Here is a 19,284-nt window from a genome sequence, read left to right on the forward strand (position 1 = left end):
TGCTTACGCTTGTGTGGAGACAACCATAACTTATCAACGTCGAGACAGCTGCTCTTACACTACTGGCGAGTGGTTGGTTTTGTCAGTAGCTAGCGAATGCTCAGGGAGGCCAGATAGCTCAAGCTTAATTGTGAGGGAGAGAAACGGGGGTGAGCAAAGTTGTGTGCTGAGGTTTTGAGGGTAACACTATGAACTTATGTCTCCTCAACAGTTTTGGTTAACCACATACTTGGAGACAAAAAAAGACTCTGAGAACTGCTCAGGACAATAAAGCTCTCCTGGCTTTACGTTTATCCCGCTTCCGATGACGAAAAGCCCAATGGTCAGACAAAAAAACATCAAAGGAAAAGCCGGAAGCGGTAGCATGAAAAGCTTAGCAGATCAGGGGGACAAATATAATTGCTCCCAACTTCGCAAGAGCTTTTAGAAATAAACACCTATGAAAACGATTAGATCACAAGAGGCTACACAATAACAGCAGGCGGAATTAAATTGACTCGTAAGGAATTTGTGTCGTATGTGCTCAGCCACAAGACTGACATTTTATTGATCAAAAATTTCAAAGGTTGCTAAGTACCGTAAAAAATTGTAGTAAATTTATATAGGCATGAGGCTTGTAACCCTCCCCTAACTCTATCGGAAAATGAGTGTTGAAAAACGTTAATCAATACAACACTTCTTCCTTTACCAAGGACGAATTACGAGACGTCAGGTCACAATAATATTTGGATTAGATTAAGGAAGGCTGATAATAGCGACAATATTCTTTGAAAATGGAAATAAAACCTCAAGAGACAAACAGAACACAAAAGAACATCACTTCAATCTACCAAAAAATACTATACCCGATTGGTTTCGCTATTTAAATTTGGAGGAATTAAGCAGTAAGATAGCCACCTAATAAAGGATGCAAAGCCTTTCAAGAACAACACCTTCAAAGACTTGAAAATAATAGGAGAATGGTAACCACAAATAAGTTCTTGAACAACTTATTTTTCAAAGACAATATCTCGCTCTATTTACAAAGCATAACCATTAAACAAAATAGCGCACTGCGTCAATATTTAGAGGAAAAATAAGGAAAGCGTATAGAATGTAATGTTCTAAATATGGTCCTTATATTTCATCACAACGAAAACAAGGGTAGCTATAAAAGCATAAGCGTAGGGGGTATTCGCAGTACAGTTTTGCGGCTGAGGAAATAATGATTTATTTGGAAAATGTCAACGATAGAGAAGGGAAGTAGAAGTTATTGATTAATGGCTGGAGAAAGAGTTCGACGCGTAAGGACGCCCGTATCTCACTGCAAAGCATACAAAAATGAAGGAAAACATACAAAGCACGTACACTTTCTCCTGTGGAATTCAAGTTGACATTTTTGAAAACCAAACAAAAACTGTTCACTGCCGTCCAATTTGTACTCTATCCTGTAAGAGAGCATCAATTAACAAAAATAAATTTCTGCAAATAAAAACACAAAAAACGAAGCCTTCAATCAAACCAAGCAAACGCGAATTTCAATATGAGTTAATGTTAACAAACGCTCGATTGCTCTTTGCAATGGTTTGCGTAAAACGCACTTGGAAAAAGCGGATGCTTTTATTCAACGCATGAACAAATAACATCACAGGGAGCAATGCGAGTGGCCTGGGGGGAATGAAAACGTAAAACCAGGAAGGCAAACACGGCTACCCTTAATTGAAAGGGGGTTTAACGCTAATTGCTTCTGAATTGAAATTGAGCTCCGATTACCAAGGTAGAAAATGTAGCACACATTTGTTCAATCGGCAAATTTAATCAATCAGCTACGCTGGAGATTTTCTATTTAGGAGCGAGATAAATGTCAAAAAAGATCAGAGTGAGGTCTAACGTTTGAATTAATCTAATCACTTTGATGCGATATGGTAATCTATATACAAATTGTGTTTATGTACATCGTATTCAAAATACATTACATACATCAGAAACTGTAAATTGTATTTGTACTCTACATCAATTCATCCAAATTCGGCGGCCAAAACGTTTTTTTTAACCTTTGTGCCTGCCAGGTTATAGTAATATAATTTGTAACCATTCCAAGCGCCGAGTACTTTCGAGCAGAGCGCTTAAGTAGTGCATCTTCGAGCTCTTCCTTTTTTGACTCTCTGAGGTCAATTGATAGTTCTAAAAGTAAATCATCTAAAAGTTGAGTTAATTTTCAAAATGATTTCAAATTTTGCGAGAACATTTCTCATTGAACAGCTATCATTGGCAGAAATCTTTAAATTTTGAACATCTTTAAACTGCACCGGTTCCAGAATCGATCGAGTATCTTCTGGAGCGAGTGGTCAAACTAATAAGGGAGAGCCTGGATACTTCTCGTGACAACTGTGGCACACTGATTGGATCAGCATACACTGTGAAATCACTCTCGTTTAATGACTTGTTTCCTTGATTGGAGTAGGCGTGTCCTGATGGGCCATGTAGAATGTTGGACACCTTCTGCTGTTCGATTTGTTTCGCAGTCACTTTCCCTAGATTGTTGATTAAGGCATTTAATCTGTGAGAACTCCACAGTTGTATTGAGCCGTCAGTTCCTCCACTCAGATACTGAAAAGAGATAGTTCCGTATCCTCACAAAATGAAATTTTTAGCCAATCAAATCTATAATGACAATGGTTTCTACTTAGACGTACGTCATTAAGCACATCAAAATTTTAAAGAGTGATGACACGTTATATTCTGACTGATCTGGCAATAAGAAAGCCTTATAAATTGTGTCAACAGAAACCAATTCATTTTAACTATAAAAAGATTCAGTTCTGTAAATTGACGGTATTTACAAACAACCATTTAAGCGGTCAAAGGCATCGAATATCGTACTGTAAGATACCTGATTTCTCTCGGGCAGCAACAACAGGCAGTTGATTATAGATCCAGAGAAACTGCGGTGCCTCTGTAGAATCCTCCACGAAAAGATGTCGTACACACTAAACGAATATACCTCTTATCTCACCCTCTTATTCCGCCCCACGAGACTGGCATTAAATATCTACAGCAGGTGTTAAGCATCAATCCTCATACCCAACAAACCATTCACTATCTATCTATCCGACAAAATCTTATTGTTCTAACACGTTTTTCAAAATGGGGAAAATATATGCGAGGCTGGCCTTTTTTGTTAGTAAAATTTTCACATTTCGACAACCCGTCGTTGCGAAAAAAAGAGTGTTTTGCAGCACTTATTCGATAGGTTAATAAAAAAATACAAATTTATATCACAGGTTGAAAAATGGGAGTTGTTCTTAAAAAGGAAAGAAAACAAGAAAAAAACATACCCGACAGATTGCCGGAAAATAGCCGCCGTTGATTCCAATAAGCATGATTGGGATTGAAAGAATAGAAGATATTGAAAAAAAAGATTTTTGTACAAAACATTTTTTAAGTCCGATTTATTTTGATGGCATTTCGTAGTTGAACATACTTCTATTTCTTAGAGAGAGGCCACATGGGCTACTGTCAATACCAATAAGCATAAGAGATGGTAATTAAGACTTATAGGTACGACGTTCAAATAGCGGGCATCTAAAATTGGGCTTCATTCATGGGTTTATCCCGTTTCTATTTCTGGCTTCAATTTTTATACTGACTCTGTTCATTTTGAATTGCTCTGCTGAGAATATGATGTTCAAAATCACTTTTAGCAGAATGAGAGAAGAGAGAAACTAGCCTAGAGAAGTCAAAAAGATTTCACGCAAAATGTCGCAAAAGCGGCAAAATGAGGTAAAGCAAAACATTTTTTTGTTCGACGAAGTAAAAAAAAACATAGCAGGACAAGTCCTGAAATACAATCCAAGGAATTGAGTGAAAAACAAGACTAATGTACCTGACCAGCAGATCAATTGAACAATCCCAGCCAAAAAGACGAAATCTCGAAAGTTGAGAAACTAAAAGAATCAAACTAAACAAAAAAACAATTATTCCTAAAACTCTGGAAGGTTTTAACCTGAATGCCAATTATGAAACAATGCAATATAGTCATTAACTCACGCAAAAGACTCAAAAAAGATTAATTTCACACTAAAGGTAGATAATCTCGAAAAAAATATGACAAATGCTTCGAAAAGAAATGTGAAAAATACTTCAAATGAAAAGGAAAAATTTAAAGATATTTTTCCAAATGTGTCTGGAAAAAATGTTCAAATTCATTTTTTCTCTGTGCAGTTCTGTCTTGTAACTCATCTGCAACATTTAAAAAGTTTCGTTGGCCAATAAAGTTAGTTAATTTCAGAAAATGACAAAAAAATTCAAAAAACATGAAAACAATCAAAAAAATTTAAATTGCAAGCGTTCTTTAAAAAATTACTTATATTTGCAATCTAAAAAAACAAGAAACTACTTTGTTGCCGTTAGAAACTCTGCAATAAAATACTAGCAAACTCAATAGCAGCAAACCCCTGGCCACTAAGGAAAAACACTAAAATTTAAGGAAGTCTAAAGAAAAAATTACAATTTGAAAATCGCTAAAAGTTGTAATATTAAAATCTTAAAACCTATTCCCCATTACCACCAGAAACTATGCAGCAACCTATTATCAAAACCTAAAGGTGATGTTTCGGCTGTTCAGGTTAGAGAAACCTAAAAATTGACAACAATTGTCAAAAATTTGAAAAAATTGGCCTATGCCATGGCCAATAAAAATTTTGCAGTAAACTATTAGCAAATCTTAGACGAGATTTCTTGCCCCCTGGAGCTGGAAAACTTGAATAATGACAACTAACGTCAGAACATGGGAAAAAACTGCAAGTTTTATCAAAAAACTTGCTACAATTCGTGAAGTTAAAAAACCATTCCATTACCACTAGAAACTATAAAATAAACTATTATTGTGACACCAAGAGCTGAAACAACAAAAAAATTCAAAAAACTTGAAAAAATTTTAAAAATTAGAATAAATTACCGTGTTTATGTTTGGTGTAGCAATACATATAGCTCTTAAAATGGCCATAAAAAGTAATTACGTCTTGCAAAAGACCTTTACCAACTTTTAGAAACCTCAATTTCAGACTGGTCCAACAAAAAAAAAAAACCGAAAAGACTAATTGCAACATTTTGAGCTCAAAAACTTGAGCTCTGAAAATGACCTGTTGACCTTGAATTACGGCCTTCCCAGTAGCTTCATCACTCTAAGTACTTGAAGAACTACTAAACGCGGCTAAGGGCCTCTAATGAACCTTGAGGCCCGCTGAGCTTTACCTGTTTATCCCGTTTTGAAAGCTCAAAGTCATAAAAGGTGTGAAAACATCTTACAAAAATAAAAAAAGACAGAGCACCAATACAATCCAATTCTTGGATTGAAAAAAATAGGAGCGCTATAATAGCCGGCTGAGAAGATGAGGGCGGCTATTATTAATAAGCGAGGATTTTTTGAGCGCAAAACCCGGACGATAGGGGTTCGAATCCGCGACCTTCAGGACTGCAGTCACACATCTTCGCCACTAAGCCACAACGTAGTTGTTAGTTAACCGATATCAATCACTTGTATATTAGCAACAGACTTCATTTCAGCATGAAGGCAATTGAAACCAATCGAAGTGAAGCGTGAAAGTCACTAGAAGTCACAGAACCGTTTAGAACAAAAACTCAAAAATGCTTAAGCAAAAAATTTGCATAAAAAACCAACACGTTTACAACAAATGCTTCAAACTTCGTTCGAGAGCAGCTAACCATCTAAAAAAAAACACAAATATTCAAAGGACCAAATAATATTTTTGTTTTTTTTTCAAGAGTTCTTTGTCCTATTAAAAATTGAACTATTCGAATTTTTTTCTGTAGTTGAATACCGATAGAATAAAAAACACAACATTTCATAAAACGTGGGAACAGAAGACGCCGATACATTATCAAAAGAAAATTAATTTTTTTTCTTTTAACCGTTTAATTAATTAGTTTAAAAATATAACACCGCGTAGTTTTTTCTTTGGTTTTGTTTGCCAGGAAATGATAGCAAATGAAAACTCTTACATGTACAAGAAACTATAGAAAACTTATGTGGTTTAATTTGAATGAAAATCATTACAAATTAAACTAAAACTATGATACTTCTGATTTATTTACAAAACTGTTGAAAAAAATAGTCTAAGAGATAGAAGAAGAGAAGTAACCGATGCAAAGAATACTATAAATAATTTTACTAGAATAAAAAAATTGAAATGCATTTTCCATCTTGCTAACTTCTTTAACAAAGTATTATCGTGGAAATTAAAAAAATTAGCTAAAATCAGCTGAAACGAAACTCCACATCACATAATTTTTTCGAAAATTTAAGCTCAGTTAAATAAAAATTAGAAGAGTTGGCAAAATTTTGGTTGCTTGAGACAAGAACAACGAAAAAAATTGATCCTGATTGATCATGACAATTCGAATACTAACTAATTTAGTCTTTCCACTGGCTTCCAGTTGACTGGCTATTCCAATTAACAATATATAAACTTATCACCAGTATCTTTTGGTTTTCAACAAAAAAAACTTCAAATCAGATATTTTTTGTAAAAGTAGAAAATCATATTGTTCTTAAACATATCGGCGCAAATTCACAATAAACCTTGAAACATTGACTCTTTAGTTTTATTGGGATTTACTTGGGGGTCAAATCAATGTTTTGGCTTAAAAAACAGGTAATTTTTTTCTAGTCAAGTAGAAGTTTTTCACTTAGCGAAATACCAGTCAGAATCATGTCTTCCATGTAATTAAAGGTTGCATTGGACTGTTAGCTGAAATCATAAATAATGGGAACTTGTATCAAAATTTTAAAAAAAATTGTGACAAATGAAAAGTAACATTTTTCAACGCTTTGTTCTACTGATGTTTGGCTAACAATTAAACCCACCAATTGATCCAAAACTGATTAAGTAATGAGACGATCATACACCAGAATTCACCAGTGTAAGTTACTTCATCAAGGAAAACCTCAGTTTTTTTTGGTTAGAAAAATATAACATAGCCGGCAGATTGCCGGAATAGCTGCGAAATAGACTTGCGTGCCGTAAAATACAGATGGAAAAAGATACAGAAGTGAGTTGATAATAGTTATCGCCGCCGCCTATAAAACTTACCAGTTTATTTCAAAGGAGGTTGTTTTTGGGTGCAAAAAAAGTTTCCCTGTCGCGTCTCGAACCGGCGATCACCGGATTAACAGCCAGTCGCCTTAACCACTCGGCTGTCGGATCATACAATCTGTTTTCTTACAATCAACTTTGTCTTAGGAACAGATTCTGTTTCTGAAAAACCGCAATTTAGGTCACGCAGAAAGCGTGAAATCAAGCGCGAAAAAGCCATTTAAGCAGTGACGAGACAGAATGTTCTAGAACAAATGTAAAACAAAAATAAAGCGTCAGACGACGAAACAAAAAAAACCAAGAGCACCGCAATATAGCTACGCTCAGCTTACAGCTTCGCAGCTATAAAAAAACTTGATTGTTTTTCGATTTGTAATGTAAAAATCGAGAAACAATTTCATTGTCCGGTTTGTTTTAAATTTCACAAAATTCAAAAGCAATTAGAGGACTTATGTTAGGAAAATAATAACGAAATAAATTGTAGCGAATAAATTTAAGCGAAACATTACTAAGGGGGTCAAAATATTAAGCAAAAACGACACTTCACGGCATAAAATATTCAAATACAGTTTTGGTGAATAGCGTTCTTAGAGACTGGAAAGGCTCTAAGAGAACTTTGTGCCTTCTAGGCCTTACCCATTTATCCCGTTTCTGAGGAAGAAAAGTCAAATTCGTTAGACAAAAAATTGGGCAAGCGAGAAATGACATAAAAACTCAACACTAAAATAATAGCTACAAACTCTGTTTGAGAGCAGTTCAAGACGACAAGACATACGTTTTCTTAACGAAAGAACTGCATTTTTCTTTATCTGATTACTAAACACTTCAACAGTAGTTTAAACTGGAAAATTAGAAAAGTGAAGAATCTATTAATAGATCTTCTATCTACATTTTTGGAGTTCTGAAGCTAATCATTAAGATCATGTCCACTCGCTTGTGTGTTTGCTATGTGTAGCTTGTAAACAGATTGCGGCAATTTGTTTTGCAAATGAATGTTTGTGAAAATTTGCTTTATATATCAGAAAAAAAGATAGCGCCTGTGGTAAATTTATATCAAAATGAGGGCTCTGAATTATTTTTTTCACAATAAAAGTCATAGTCAGGTTGCTACGGAAAAATGTTTGAACTTAAGCTTCGAAAAAATCTTTCGTCTCAAAACAAAGAAAAACTTTTGGCAATTCTGAGGCGTATCTTGGAACCTTACGTACGAGTTTTTTTTTAGGTTTCTAAGCCATCTGACTGCTTAGTTCACTCGATTTCTTCTCGAATAGGAAGAGGTCTTTGAGATCTCAAATAGGAAGAGCTCTTTGAGAAAGTAGCCTTTAGCTTTTCAGCGATATTTCTCACTTCAAGTTTTTAAATGTTAAATCAGAAGCGGAAGTTATCATTCAGAAGCTCCAATTTCAAATTTTGAGATACTATCATAAACATAGCTGGCAGATTGCCAGAAAATAGCCGCAATCGATTCGTAGATCGGCAGTTTAAAAAAGACAGTAAAAAAGACAGACCAAAAAATTCGTCTTTTCATTGAAGGCTGACCTGTTATATTTTGATTAAAAATCTGTATAAGTTATTGCTGCCTCTATTAGCTGATCTCAAATAACCTTCATTTAGAGTGACACACACCCATTTGACCTTATCTCTTTGAATTAAAGTAAATAAAAGTCAATTTTAAAGTGAGGAAGTCATTTTTGAGAGTGAGGTAAGTCAAGTGTGACCAAAAATTTAATCACGCACATGAACAAAAATTTGCTCCACTAAGAGCGAAAAATGACGTCACACATGCAATTCAGTTGAAATTGCATGAACGAATGAACAAAAAGAGGCTGTGACGTCATATGGTCGTAACAAAAATCATGACGACGAAATAAAAAAAACATAGCAGGACAAGTCCTGACGTACAATTAAAAGAATTTTCATTGACTAAACAGAAAAACTAGACCTAGAATGGACTATGAGTGAATTGAGAAAACCATTTTAACAAAAATCAGAACAAAAACATAAGAAATAAACAGAAAACCAATGTCAAAATGCCACATGTGAACAAAAAAACCACTAGCGAGAAATGAAAATTCAATTCAAACAAAAAAACTAGGCCTAGAATAAGCTGTGAACGGATTGGGAAAACCATTTAGAAAAAAATCCGATCCAAAAAATAGAAAAAACAGTAAAAATCAGAGTGAAATTGCCGCATATGAACAAAAAACCACTACCGAGAAACAGAATTTTTGTTCAAACACCATTCTCTCACTCTACTTAAAAATTAGAGCGAAAAAAATTCACGCCGCAAAACCACTCGCTTTTTCACTCCATTTCCTGTTTCGGCGTGACCAAAATCACCACTCCAATTTGACTTCAAAAATCATGAAAATGTGTGAACAGATCTTAAAAAAACATAGCCGGCAGATTGCCGGAATAGCTGCGAAAGAATAGACCTGCGTGCCATATAATCGAGATAGAAACAGATACTGATCTAAATTGAAAAAAAAATCGACGCCGCTCAAAAAAACTAGGTAAAAAACATTCAGCGATAAATTAATATAGCTTGTTAAAACTCTTTCCGCAGAAGCCTCTTATTAGGGACCTTAACTGCACAAATGAGTTCCCTTGACCTTAAACAAATTAAATTAAACTTAAGTTTTAAAGTGCAAAAGTCATTTTATTGAGTGAGGTAAGTCACGTATGATCAAAATCTAATCACGCAAATAACCTAAAAACTTTTGCTAAAGCGAGTGAGAAATGACGTCACGCGCGCAAATGCCGTTAGTGAGAGGAAGAAGTCATTCAGAAAATTTGACTTTTTCAGCTTTGCTGTGTGAACAAATGTAAAACGAAAAAAGAGCGTCAGACGACGAAACAAAAAAACATAGCAGGACAAGTCCTGACCTACAATTCAAAGAATTTTCATTGACTAAACAGAAAACTAGACCTAGAACGGACTATGAATGGATGGGAAAAACCATTTAGAAAAAAATCCGATCCAAAAAATCGAAAAAACAGTAAAAATCAAAGTGAAATTGCCGCATGTGAACAAAAAACCACTACCGATAAAGCGAATTTTTGTTCAAACACCGTATTCTCACTCTACTTTAAAATAAGAGCGAAAAAATTCACGCCGCAAAACCACTCGCCTTTTCGCTCCATTTCCTGTTTCGGCGTGACCAAAATCACTACTCCAATTTGACTTCAAAAATCATGAAAATGTGTGAACAGATCTTAAAAAAAAGACAGCGCCCCAATACAATTCAAATTCTTTGAATTGTAAAAAACCAAGAGCACCGCAATATAGCTTCGCTCAGCTTACAGCTTCGCAGCTATAAAAAAAAGACAGCGCCCCAAGAGAAGGCCAATAATAGCCCCAGCTATCGCTGTGCGGCTATTAAAAATTTTTGAAACTGAGCCAGGGAAAACTTGGTAGATTTCTAGAGATAACTAACAGGATAACGTTTTGAGAGGCGACAACTAGGACCCTGTTTAGATTGTCTACAGCAAGAGCAGTAACTGGACCTGGGAGAGACAATGCTTGCGTGCATTCCATTGGATCAACGCTCTAAATACACCAAATTTGACATTGACGTCACACATTGAATTCTACGCGTACGCTATCCCAAACAACTGCGAACTGAGGATAGTGTGACCCTCATTGACAAGAGGAAATTGTCGGCTTCTGTTGCAGATAAAAAACGCCTTAAGAGAAAGAGTCGGGCGTCAAGAGAACCTATTTGACTTCGCCCACAATTTAACTGTAAAACGTTTAGCCGTTTTCTCTGACCAACTAACAGATGAACTGTAGTCGCCAAGAAACCTTGGAAAGTGACCTCTGATCAGAGCCAAATCGAACGCACATGTTTTCAGAACAAAATTAAATGATCTGGAAATGAGTTTGAGCGCATAAAAGTCTGGAACAGGTCTTCTGTTCTACTAACACTCCACACGCGCATTGTAGCATCGTCAGATCCCGAGACCCAAGAGTCCAAATCTGCGATCCAACCAACACAACTAACTTCACTCAAGTGACCCACAAGAGTGTTCACTAATGTCATTTCCTTGCCACTGGGGGAGAACTTTCGAATGTAAACCAGTCGATCTGAACAACCGTAAGCAAACTCGTTCCTGAAACAACACCCGTTATAGATATTTTAAAAGGCGTTTGCTGAAAGGGAGTTCAATGCACTAAATTGAACCCACTCTTCCGAGTCAATTCAGTCCAATTGACTTAAATGCAAGAGCTGAGAAGCGTCAATTATTATAAAATTGGCAGAAGATTGCCACAAAATTTATGCGTAGACCTAAAAAATGCCACGTATAATGATAAAATTTGAAGACTGGAATCTACAAGAGATGCTTTCTCTTTTCAGCCGGTGTTTTTGAGAGCCTATGCATTGCCTACATTTCTGAAGGAGAATAAATTTTAAAAAAATATTTCGTGCGCAGGCTTTGACGCTTGACTAAGCTTCTGTCTTTTTATGCATGGAACATTGTTGACCAATGACTTCAATAAAAAAGCTCACACAGTTTACCCAATTCCATTTTACCCAATGCCATAATACACAATGAACTTTGACATTTTCGTTCAATTATCCGACTACAAATTGGCAGTCACCATTTACGTATATTTCTTAATGGCCATGACCATGCCTCAGCGGCTTGTGGGACTTGATATGAATATATCACAACCAAACACGGGATTAAATTATCTGTTCAGTATGTTACAATACACGTGTAATAGCTACAGCTAATTTGAACTCGGATTATTGAACGAAAATATCTAAGTTCATTGGGTATATTGGCATTGGGTAAATTGTCATGTAACCCGCGCCCATTTGGTTCTAAATGATAATGGGAAAGATACGAGAGTAGTTGAATTCTCTAGGAAACAAATTAGGCTCTAGGATTATCGATGTACGGTTGCTGAATTGAATGGCTTGCTGAAAACCGAATAAAAAATTACTAATAAGTCTAGTCAAAACTTTGAGGAACTAGTCTTTGAACTTAGAGGAAATAAAGCAACCAATTACGACTGAATGTAGCCTAGAGAAGTCTAAGTTTCACCCCAACCAAACATAATATATAAATATGTTTGTGTGTTGGGGTCAAACTCTACGAAACATAACCGACTAACATCGGGCAAATTGCTCTCAAACGAACGGCGAGCGTTGGCTTCGTCTTTGGCTCCACGAGGCACTTACGGCCTGAACTATGTGCAGGGGTGGGGATTGGTGGTGTAGTTAGGGGGACTGATGGGAGTGGGGATTGCGTGTGTGTTTGTGTGTGTGTGGGGAGGGGGTGCGCAGGGGGTCAACCTCTAAGAACCACCCATCGACAGTATAGGTCTCCAAAACAGTTTCTGTGAATAGCATACTTTGATACTAGTGAGCTGAAAGGCTCTAAGAGAACTTAATGTCAGCTGGGCGCTACCTGTTTATCCATTTTTGAGGACGAGAAGTCAAATGGGTCAGACGGAAAATCGGTTAAGCAAAAAATCGCATAAAAAAGACCAATCTAATTGCTACAAATTTTCTTTGAGCGCAATTGAACAAAAACAACACCAAAACTCTTACTAGAAAAAGTGATACGCAAAAATGGTGTTTACGAGCTTTCAGCATTTCTGTGGGAACAAACGTAAAATGAAAAAGGGCACAAAAGGATGAAACAAAACATAGCAGGATGAAATAAGAAACAAGCAGGAAGCTGATCAAAAAAACCGAAGTTATGTGAAAATTTCCCACTGATCAGAATTTCGAATACGACGTCCGTTTCTTTTTCTTATATTAATCTTTAGGCATTGAAACAGTTATTGAAACTCAATTATTAAACAAACTCAAAAATTGGAACAAAAACATTTGAGAAAAGAAGGATAATTCAATCTACCACTGCTGTGCAAAGTAGAATTTGTTAATCTCCACAAGAAAGTACGAAACTGAAAACAAACTTATTTCAGAATCAAAATAAACAAAATGCCAACTATCTGAAAAAAATCTAACTCAATCAGTAGCCGCAATTTTTTATTTGAAAGCTAGCTTCTTCATTCCTCAAATACACAAAAGATATTAACCAAATATTGGATAGAAAATTAACCAAATCTAAACCTGCAAATTTCCAATCCTATAAGGTACAATGTTTTTTTCCACACCGATACTCAAAAATCGGTAACATCAGGAATCTAAAAAGATGATTTAGTAAATAAAATTCTTTTAACGGCCTGGAAACATAATAATTTTTAACTGACCTCAATTATCCCGCCCATTGAGAGATGGCAGAAAAAAACCAGATACTAGTAGAAATTAAAGTTTGCAGTGATAGGAAAAATTTTGCAAAGCCACCCGAGTTATACACTGAATTGTCCTTACCAACAAAGCATCTATCTTAACAACATACCCGGCAGATTGCCGGAAAATAGCCGCGATTGGGATTCCCATAACCAAGATTGGGATATTTTTGTACAATTGGGATAATTTTTAAGTGCGAAATAATTTGTTGTCATTCTGGAGCTGAACATAATCCTGTTTCGTAGTGAAACCACACAGGGGCTAGTATCAATACCAATAAGCATTAGAGATGGTAACTAAAAACAAAGTTCGAGTAACGGACATCTAAAATTGGGCTCTATGGGTTTATCCCGTTTCTCTCTTTGATTTCGTTTTTTGATACTGACTCTGTTCATTTTGAATTGCTTTGCTGATTAACTGCTGTCTAAAAATACTTTTAGCAGAATGAGAGAAGAGTGAAACTAGCCTAGAGAAATCAAAAAGATGTAGTTCGACGAAGTAAAAAAAACCAGGAGAGCTATAATAGCCTGCTGAGAAGCAGAGGCAGCTATTAAACATAAACCGATTAACATCTGAAAAATTGCTCTCAAATGACAGGCGGGCAATTTGATTCTGGGACTGTAGCCTATATACATTTTTCGTTATGAGTGCTAAAACATTCGCCGAAGGTAGGTTCAAACCCCGACCTCCTGAGTCCAATTACGACACCTCGACTGAGGTAATAACCACTCGGCTATCAGGGCCTTGTCATTGTCAAGTAGGCATGATGTCTGGGAAGGAATAGGGAGAAGAGACTGTAATGGAAAGAAAACTTCTTATAATGACCTTTCACCTTGAGTGTTACCAGCAGATCCTAATTTCTATATATTAGTAGTTAACCTACTGTTACACTTCAATGTTCGCAAACAGAAGTCAACGTTCTAAAACTGAAGTCAATATTCGGAAAGAAAAGTCAAAAGAACAAGTCATGAAAGTTGCTTCAGCTAAAAAAAACCTGTAGAATCTCAATACTCCTCTTCGAGGCGTAAAAGGACACACATTTTAAAACAATTGCTTGTCACTGGAGAGCAAAAAATCTGCTCAGCATGCTGAGAAAACCAAAACATGTTGAGACCTGTTTTTAATAAATAAGTAACGTTTGGCATTTCCCGTTTCAAATACACTCCAACTAAATTGTCAATCAAGACGCTACACCAGTACTCCTCTTTGAGTCGTAAAAACCAAAAGTATCGCAATATAGATGTATCGCTCAACCAAGGGCAGGCGCTAGTTTGGCTCGCAGTTTCTGCTAATACTTGCACTGAGAGTACGGAAAATAATTTCATCAATATTAAAAATAAAGTGAGTATTTGTGGCTATCCTCGGCAAAAGATTATATCTTAGGTTGGAATCAATTGAAGTTCTCACAATTGTTTCAGTACTGGAGGTCAAGCAATAAATTTTTGAGACCTCCAATGTGAAGTAGTATTTACAGGGTATTGTCGCGGCAAGCAGTGCTGCAAAACTAAACTTCAGCAGATTTGGATACGAGGAAAACCAAATCTAGAATGTTTGTACATTTACGATTGCGCATGCTCACAATTGGTGTGAACATACCTTGGAACTTGAATATTTATGCCAAGTGAGAGCTCCAGTTTTTTTAATCATATAGAAGTACCACCACGAATTTGATACCGGGTTCAAGTATTGTTGCTAGAGTGAACCAAAACGAGCTGCAGCTAGATATGGAGATTATCCCGTATTCTGGTTCCACAACGGATGAGAACATGACGATACTGCAAAAAACGAACTTTGCGCAATTGAAGACCATCATAATACAAGATGGTACCAATAGCATTCTTAAGGAAACTAACAAATCCCCCGAAGAAATTGCAAACAATATCAAAGCGCTCATCTCCCAAATATATGAAAAGTTGAAGCCGCAAAAGATTTTCATTTGTGAAATCCCCACAGTTGTTGAAAATCTTGATGAGAAAACCCTCTGCATGGTGTTAATGATAAGATTGATCAAGTTAATGTGCTATTAAATGATATGTTCACTTGTTCTGATGTATACTCTCTCATTCCCCTTAATCAAAAAGTGAAGTCTAATGGAAAATGGTCTAAGCTATATCACAATGCTGTTCATTTTAATGATGAGACCGGCACCCCTATTTGAAAAGCCTCCTGTTCGCCGATGTTGCCCAATTTACTAACCATATTCCTAGACCACGCAAAAGAGCTAATCAAGCTAATACTGGTGCGATATATGCGGATTCCCATAAACGAAAAGTGCTAAAGCCGCGTCCCAACTATGAGCCTAATTATCACAATAATTATAATTATAATAATACTTACGGGGCTAATAAAAATGGAAACCACTATTTCAATAATGGTGGCTGATACGGTAACACCAAGCAAACATACACTTATGTCAAAGGCACAAACAGGCCCTGATCTTTCCTAAGTCTAATGCCATTCATCTGTAACTAAGTTTATTGATGTTATCCTATTCTCTCCTTGTTCGGGTTTTCTTATTATACCTTTTAATTTCAAATCTTAATTACACAGTTAACAGCAACAGGGTAATCAAAATAGGTTAAAAACACACCAGAAACGTCGAATATTTTCTCACACTCCTTATTTACATAATATACCATATAGCAAAGACCCTACTACTATGTGGGGACGTGGAGACAAACCCCGGACCAGCAGCAATCGGCTACATGGACCTTCAACATCAGGTTAGTGGTTCTCCTTCTTTACTCAAATTTTTTCACGTCAACGCACAAAGTGCTAGGAAACAAAGAACACACTTAATGAAACTCATCCAAGACTTGACACCAAACACAATCTTTGGCATTACTGAAACATGGTTGACACCTGAAGATGATGAAAAACTCTGGGACCTCGATCCATTGTATAGCTCTTTCAGAAATGATCGGAAGTGCAACACTAAGGGCGGTGGTGTTCTTTTAGCAGTCCCAAAAATCCTGTCTCCTAAAGTGAATCCTGATCTGTGTACACATTTTGAGCAAACGAGTTTTGAAAGCATGTAGGTTGAGTACTCATCCACGGGAAGTGGAACTAAAGCTGTCGTTGCGGTTTTATATAATCCATCTAAAAGTCTAATGGACAACTTTCTGAATACACTCAACCGTTCCATTGATATTGTTGCTGCTGAGCGAAAATCCCTAACCATCATAGGAGATTTCAACATAAATTATCTCAAAGAATCTGAAAGAACCAATCTAAGCACTGTTCTCAATCCTTATGGTCTTAAAGTCTGTAACACTTTCCTACCTACAAGAATTACTGAAAATGGGTCGTCCATAATTGATTACATTGTCACCGACACTTCCTTTACTGATTCATCCGTATGTGATACAATAGTCAAATCAGATCATTTGGCTCAGTTGGTAATATCCCATTGCAATATTAAACCATCTAAAGAAGCTGTCCGAAAGGTTCTATTTGATAAGCGTTACTATTCTATACAAGAATTCTGCAAAACCCTCTCAACAAAATTGGGGTTTTCTATGGACTTTTGCTGATCCAGAAAAACAACTGGAGTATTTCACTAATACTTTCGAAAGAATCTTAAGACTTCACGCTCCTATAAAAAAGCAGTCTTTGTTAGGACTGCACCAAAAAAGTCATTTAAAAGGCTGGTTTAATGGCGAGTGCAAACATGCCCTGCAAGAAAAGCAAGATGCTTTCAGAACCTTTTCTGAAAACCAAAACGATACAAACCGGAAACACTACCGGGAAAAACAAAGAAATCTTAGAAAAGTTATTTCAAGTAATGAAGCGAAAGTGAATAAAGACCTCCTACGACAATTGTCTACAGACAAAGACAGATGGAAGTTCATATATGAACAAAGAAACTCGGCCCGTCCTAGCGTGAGTATTGATAGTCGTAGAAATTCATTTGGCGACGTTTTAACTGGTCCCATGCAAATTGCCGAATTACTCAACTATAAGTTTTCCAAGCTTGGCGAATACCTAGGCAGGCAAGAGTGCTCCACCAAACTTCAAAAAGACTGAACATGAGCAAAATTTCAATTGTTTTGGCTTTCGCTTCTTTGCTGTACGCGAAGTAACCGATGAATTACTGTGACTTAGAAAAAACACACTTCGTGGGCCATCTCCCATCCCACCTTGGGCATTGATTGACAGCGCTCATATTGTGGCACCCGTACTAACTTTGATTTTCAATAATGCTATAATGCAATGTAAGTTTCCCAAAGCCTTAAAGTTAGCAGATATAATACCTGTTCACAAAAAGGACGACCCCCTAGACCCGATGAATTGTCGCCCCATATCCGTGAAACCAACATTATCGAAACTATTTGAAAAGTTGCTGTTCCGTCAGCTAAGTAAATACCTCAATGATAATGTTTTATCCCAAACTCAGTTCGGTTTTAGAAAGTCCGGATCTACAAAAGATGCTCTGCTATACTTCACCGAATGTGTACGTCAAAACATGGAGGCTAATGAAAGCGTCTTTTGCGCGTACTAGACCTTTCAAAGGTAATTGATTCCATTTGCCACCATTGCTTGCAAAGTAAGCTAGTCTCCATTGGTTTTGACAATTTTTCTTGTGCTTTAATACACGATTTTCTTACAGACCGCTTACAAAGAGTTAAGCTTAGTGGCATCAGCTCAAAATGGATCAGCGTTAAACAATGGGTTCCGCAAGGAAACATCCTTGGTCCGGTCTTGTTTCTCATTTATGTCAATGAAATGAGAGATTTAGGAATCACCTCCAAGATAGTTCAATATGCCGATGATACATGTGTTTTCATATTCAATGTATATCCTCAAATGGCGAAGCAAGAACTTGAACACCGCTTAGAAAACTTGGTCCACTTTTTTGAATACAACCACCTTCAGGTCAATCCTAAGAAAACCGAATTCATAACTTTTTCCAAACCATCGTTAGCAAAAAGAACCGAATTGATGACATTAGATTTATGCAAAGAAAAAATTGAACCAAATCACAGCATCAAATACCTAGGTGTACACTCAGACAAACACCTCAAGTATGATATACAAGTGAAACATACTCTCAAAAAAATGACAAGTATTAAAACTTTAGCCCAAATTCGTGGTAGTTTACCCAAAGAAACAAGCCTGTTACTATATCGGTCTCTGGTAATCAGTAACCGATGAATTACTGTGACTTAGAAAAAACACACTTCGTGGGCCATCTCCCATCCCACCTTGGGCATTGATTGACAGCGCTCATATTGTGGCACCCGTACTAACTTTGATTTTCAATAATGCTATAATGCAATGTAAGTTTCCCAAAGCCTTAAAGTTAGCAGATATAATACCTGTTCACAAAAAGGACGACCCCCTAGACCCGATGAATTGTCGCCCCATATCCGTGAAACCAACATTATCGAAACTATTTGAAAAGTTGCTGTTCCGTCAGCTCAGTAAATACCTCAATGATAATGTTTTATCCCAAACTCAGTTCGGTTTTAGAAAGTCCGGATCTACAAAAGATGCTCTGCTATACTTCACCGAATGTGTACGTCAAAACATGGAGGCTAATGAAAGCGTCTTTTGCGCGTACTAGACCTTTCAAAGGTAATTGATTCCATTTGCCACCATTGCTTGCAAAGTAAGCTAGTCTCCATTGGTTTTGACAATTTTTCTTGTGCTTTAATACACGATTTTCTTACAGACCGCTTACAAAGAGTTAAACTTAGTGGCATCAGCTCAAAATGGATCAGCGTTAAACAATGGGTTCCGCAAGGAAACATCCTTGGTCCGGTCTTGTTTCTCATTTATGTCAATGAAATGAGAGATTTAGGAATCACCTCCAAAATAGTTCAATATGCCGATGATACATGTGTTTTCATATTCAATGTATATCCTCAAATGGCGAAGCAAGAACTTGAACACCGCTTAGAAAACTTAGTCCACTT

At 36.5% G+C, this 19,284-nt stretch overlaps 2 protein-coding genes across 3 annotated transcripts in view; both read right to left on the reverse strand.

Moving 5' to 3' along the window:
- The window catches only part of LOC142358495 (proteasome subunit alpha type-1-like), a 209,505-nt gene that overhangs the window by 150,414 nt on the left and 39,807 nt on the right, over positions 1 to 19,284 (reverse strand). The gene's annotated exons all lie outside the window — the stretch shown is intronic.
- The window catches only part of LOC142358464 (uncharacterized), a 96,830-nt gene continuing 79,405 nt past the window's right edge, over positions 1,860 to 19,284 (reverse strand). The window contains exons 16-19 of one of the 2 annotated variants that reach the window (XM_075409861.1): positions 11,024 to 11,210; positions 10,535 to 10,647; positions 2,873 to 2,969; positions 1,860 to 2,589 (exon numbers count right to left, since the gene is read on the reverse strand). In XM_075409861.1, coding sequence (XP_075265976.1) covers positions 2,278 to 2,589; positions 2,873 to 2,969; positions 10,535 to 10,647; positions 11,024 to 11,210 — 709 coding nt within the window. In that variant the 3' untranslated portion in view covers positions 1,860 to 2,277. Of the gene's footprint in view, positions 2,590 to 2,872; positions 2,970 to 10,534; positions 10,648 to 11,023; positions 11,211 to 19,284 lie in introns of those variants that run through there. The other variant, XM_075409866.1, reaches the window with a different exon arrangement.

The sequence above is a fragment of the Convolutriloba macropyga genome, chromosome 2 (genome assembly GCF_964194025.1).
Source record: "Convolutriloba macropyga chromosome 2, txConMacr16.3, whole genome shotgun sequence".
NCBI classification, from domain to species: domain Eukaryota; kingdom Metazoa; phylum Xenacoelomorpha; order Acoela; family Convolutidae; genus Convolutriloba; species Convolutriloba macropyga.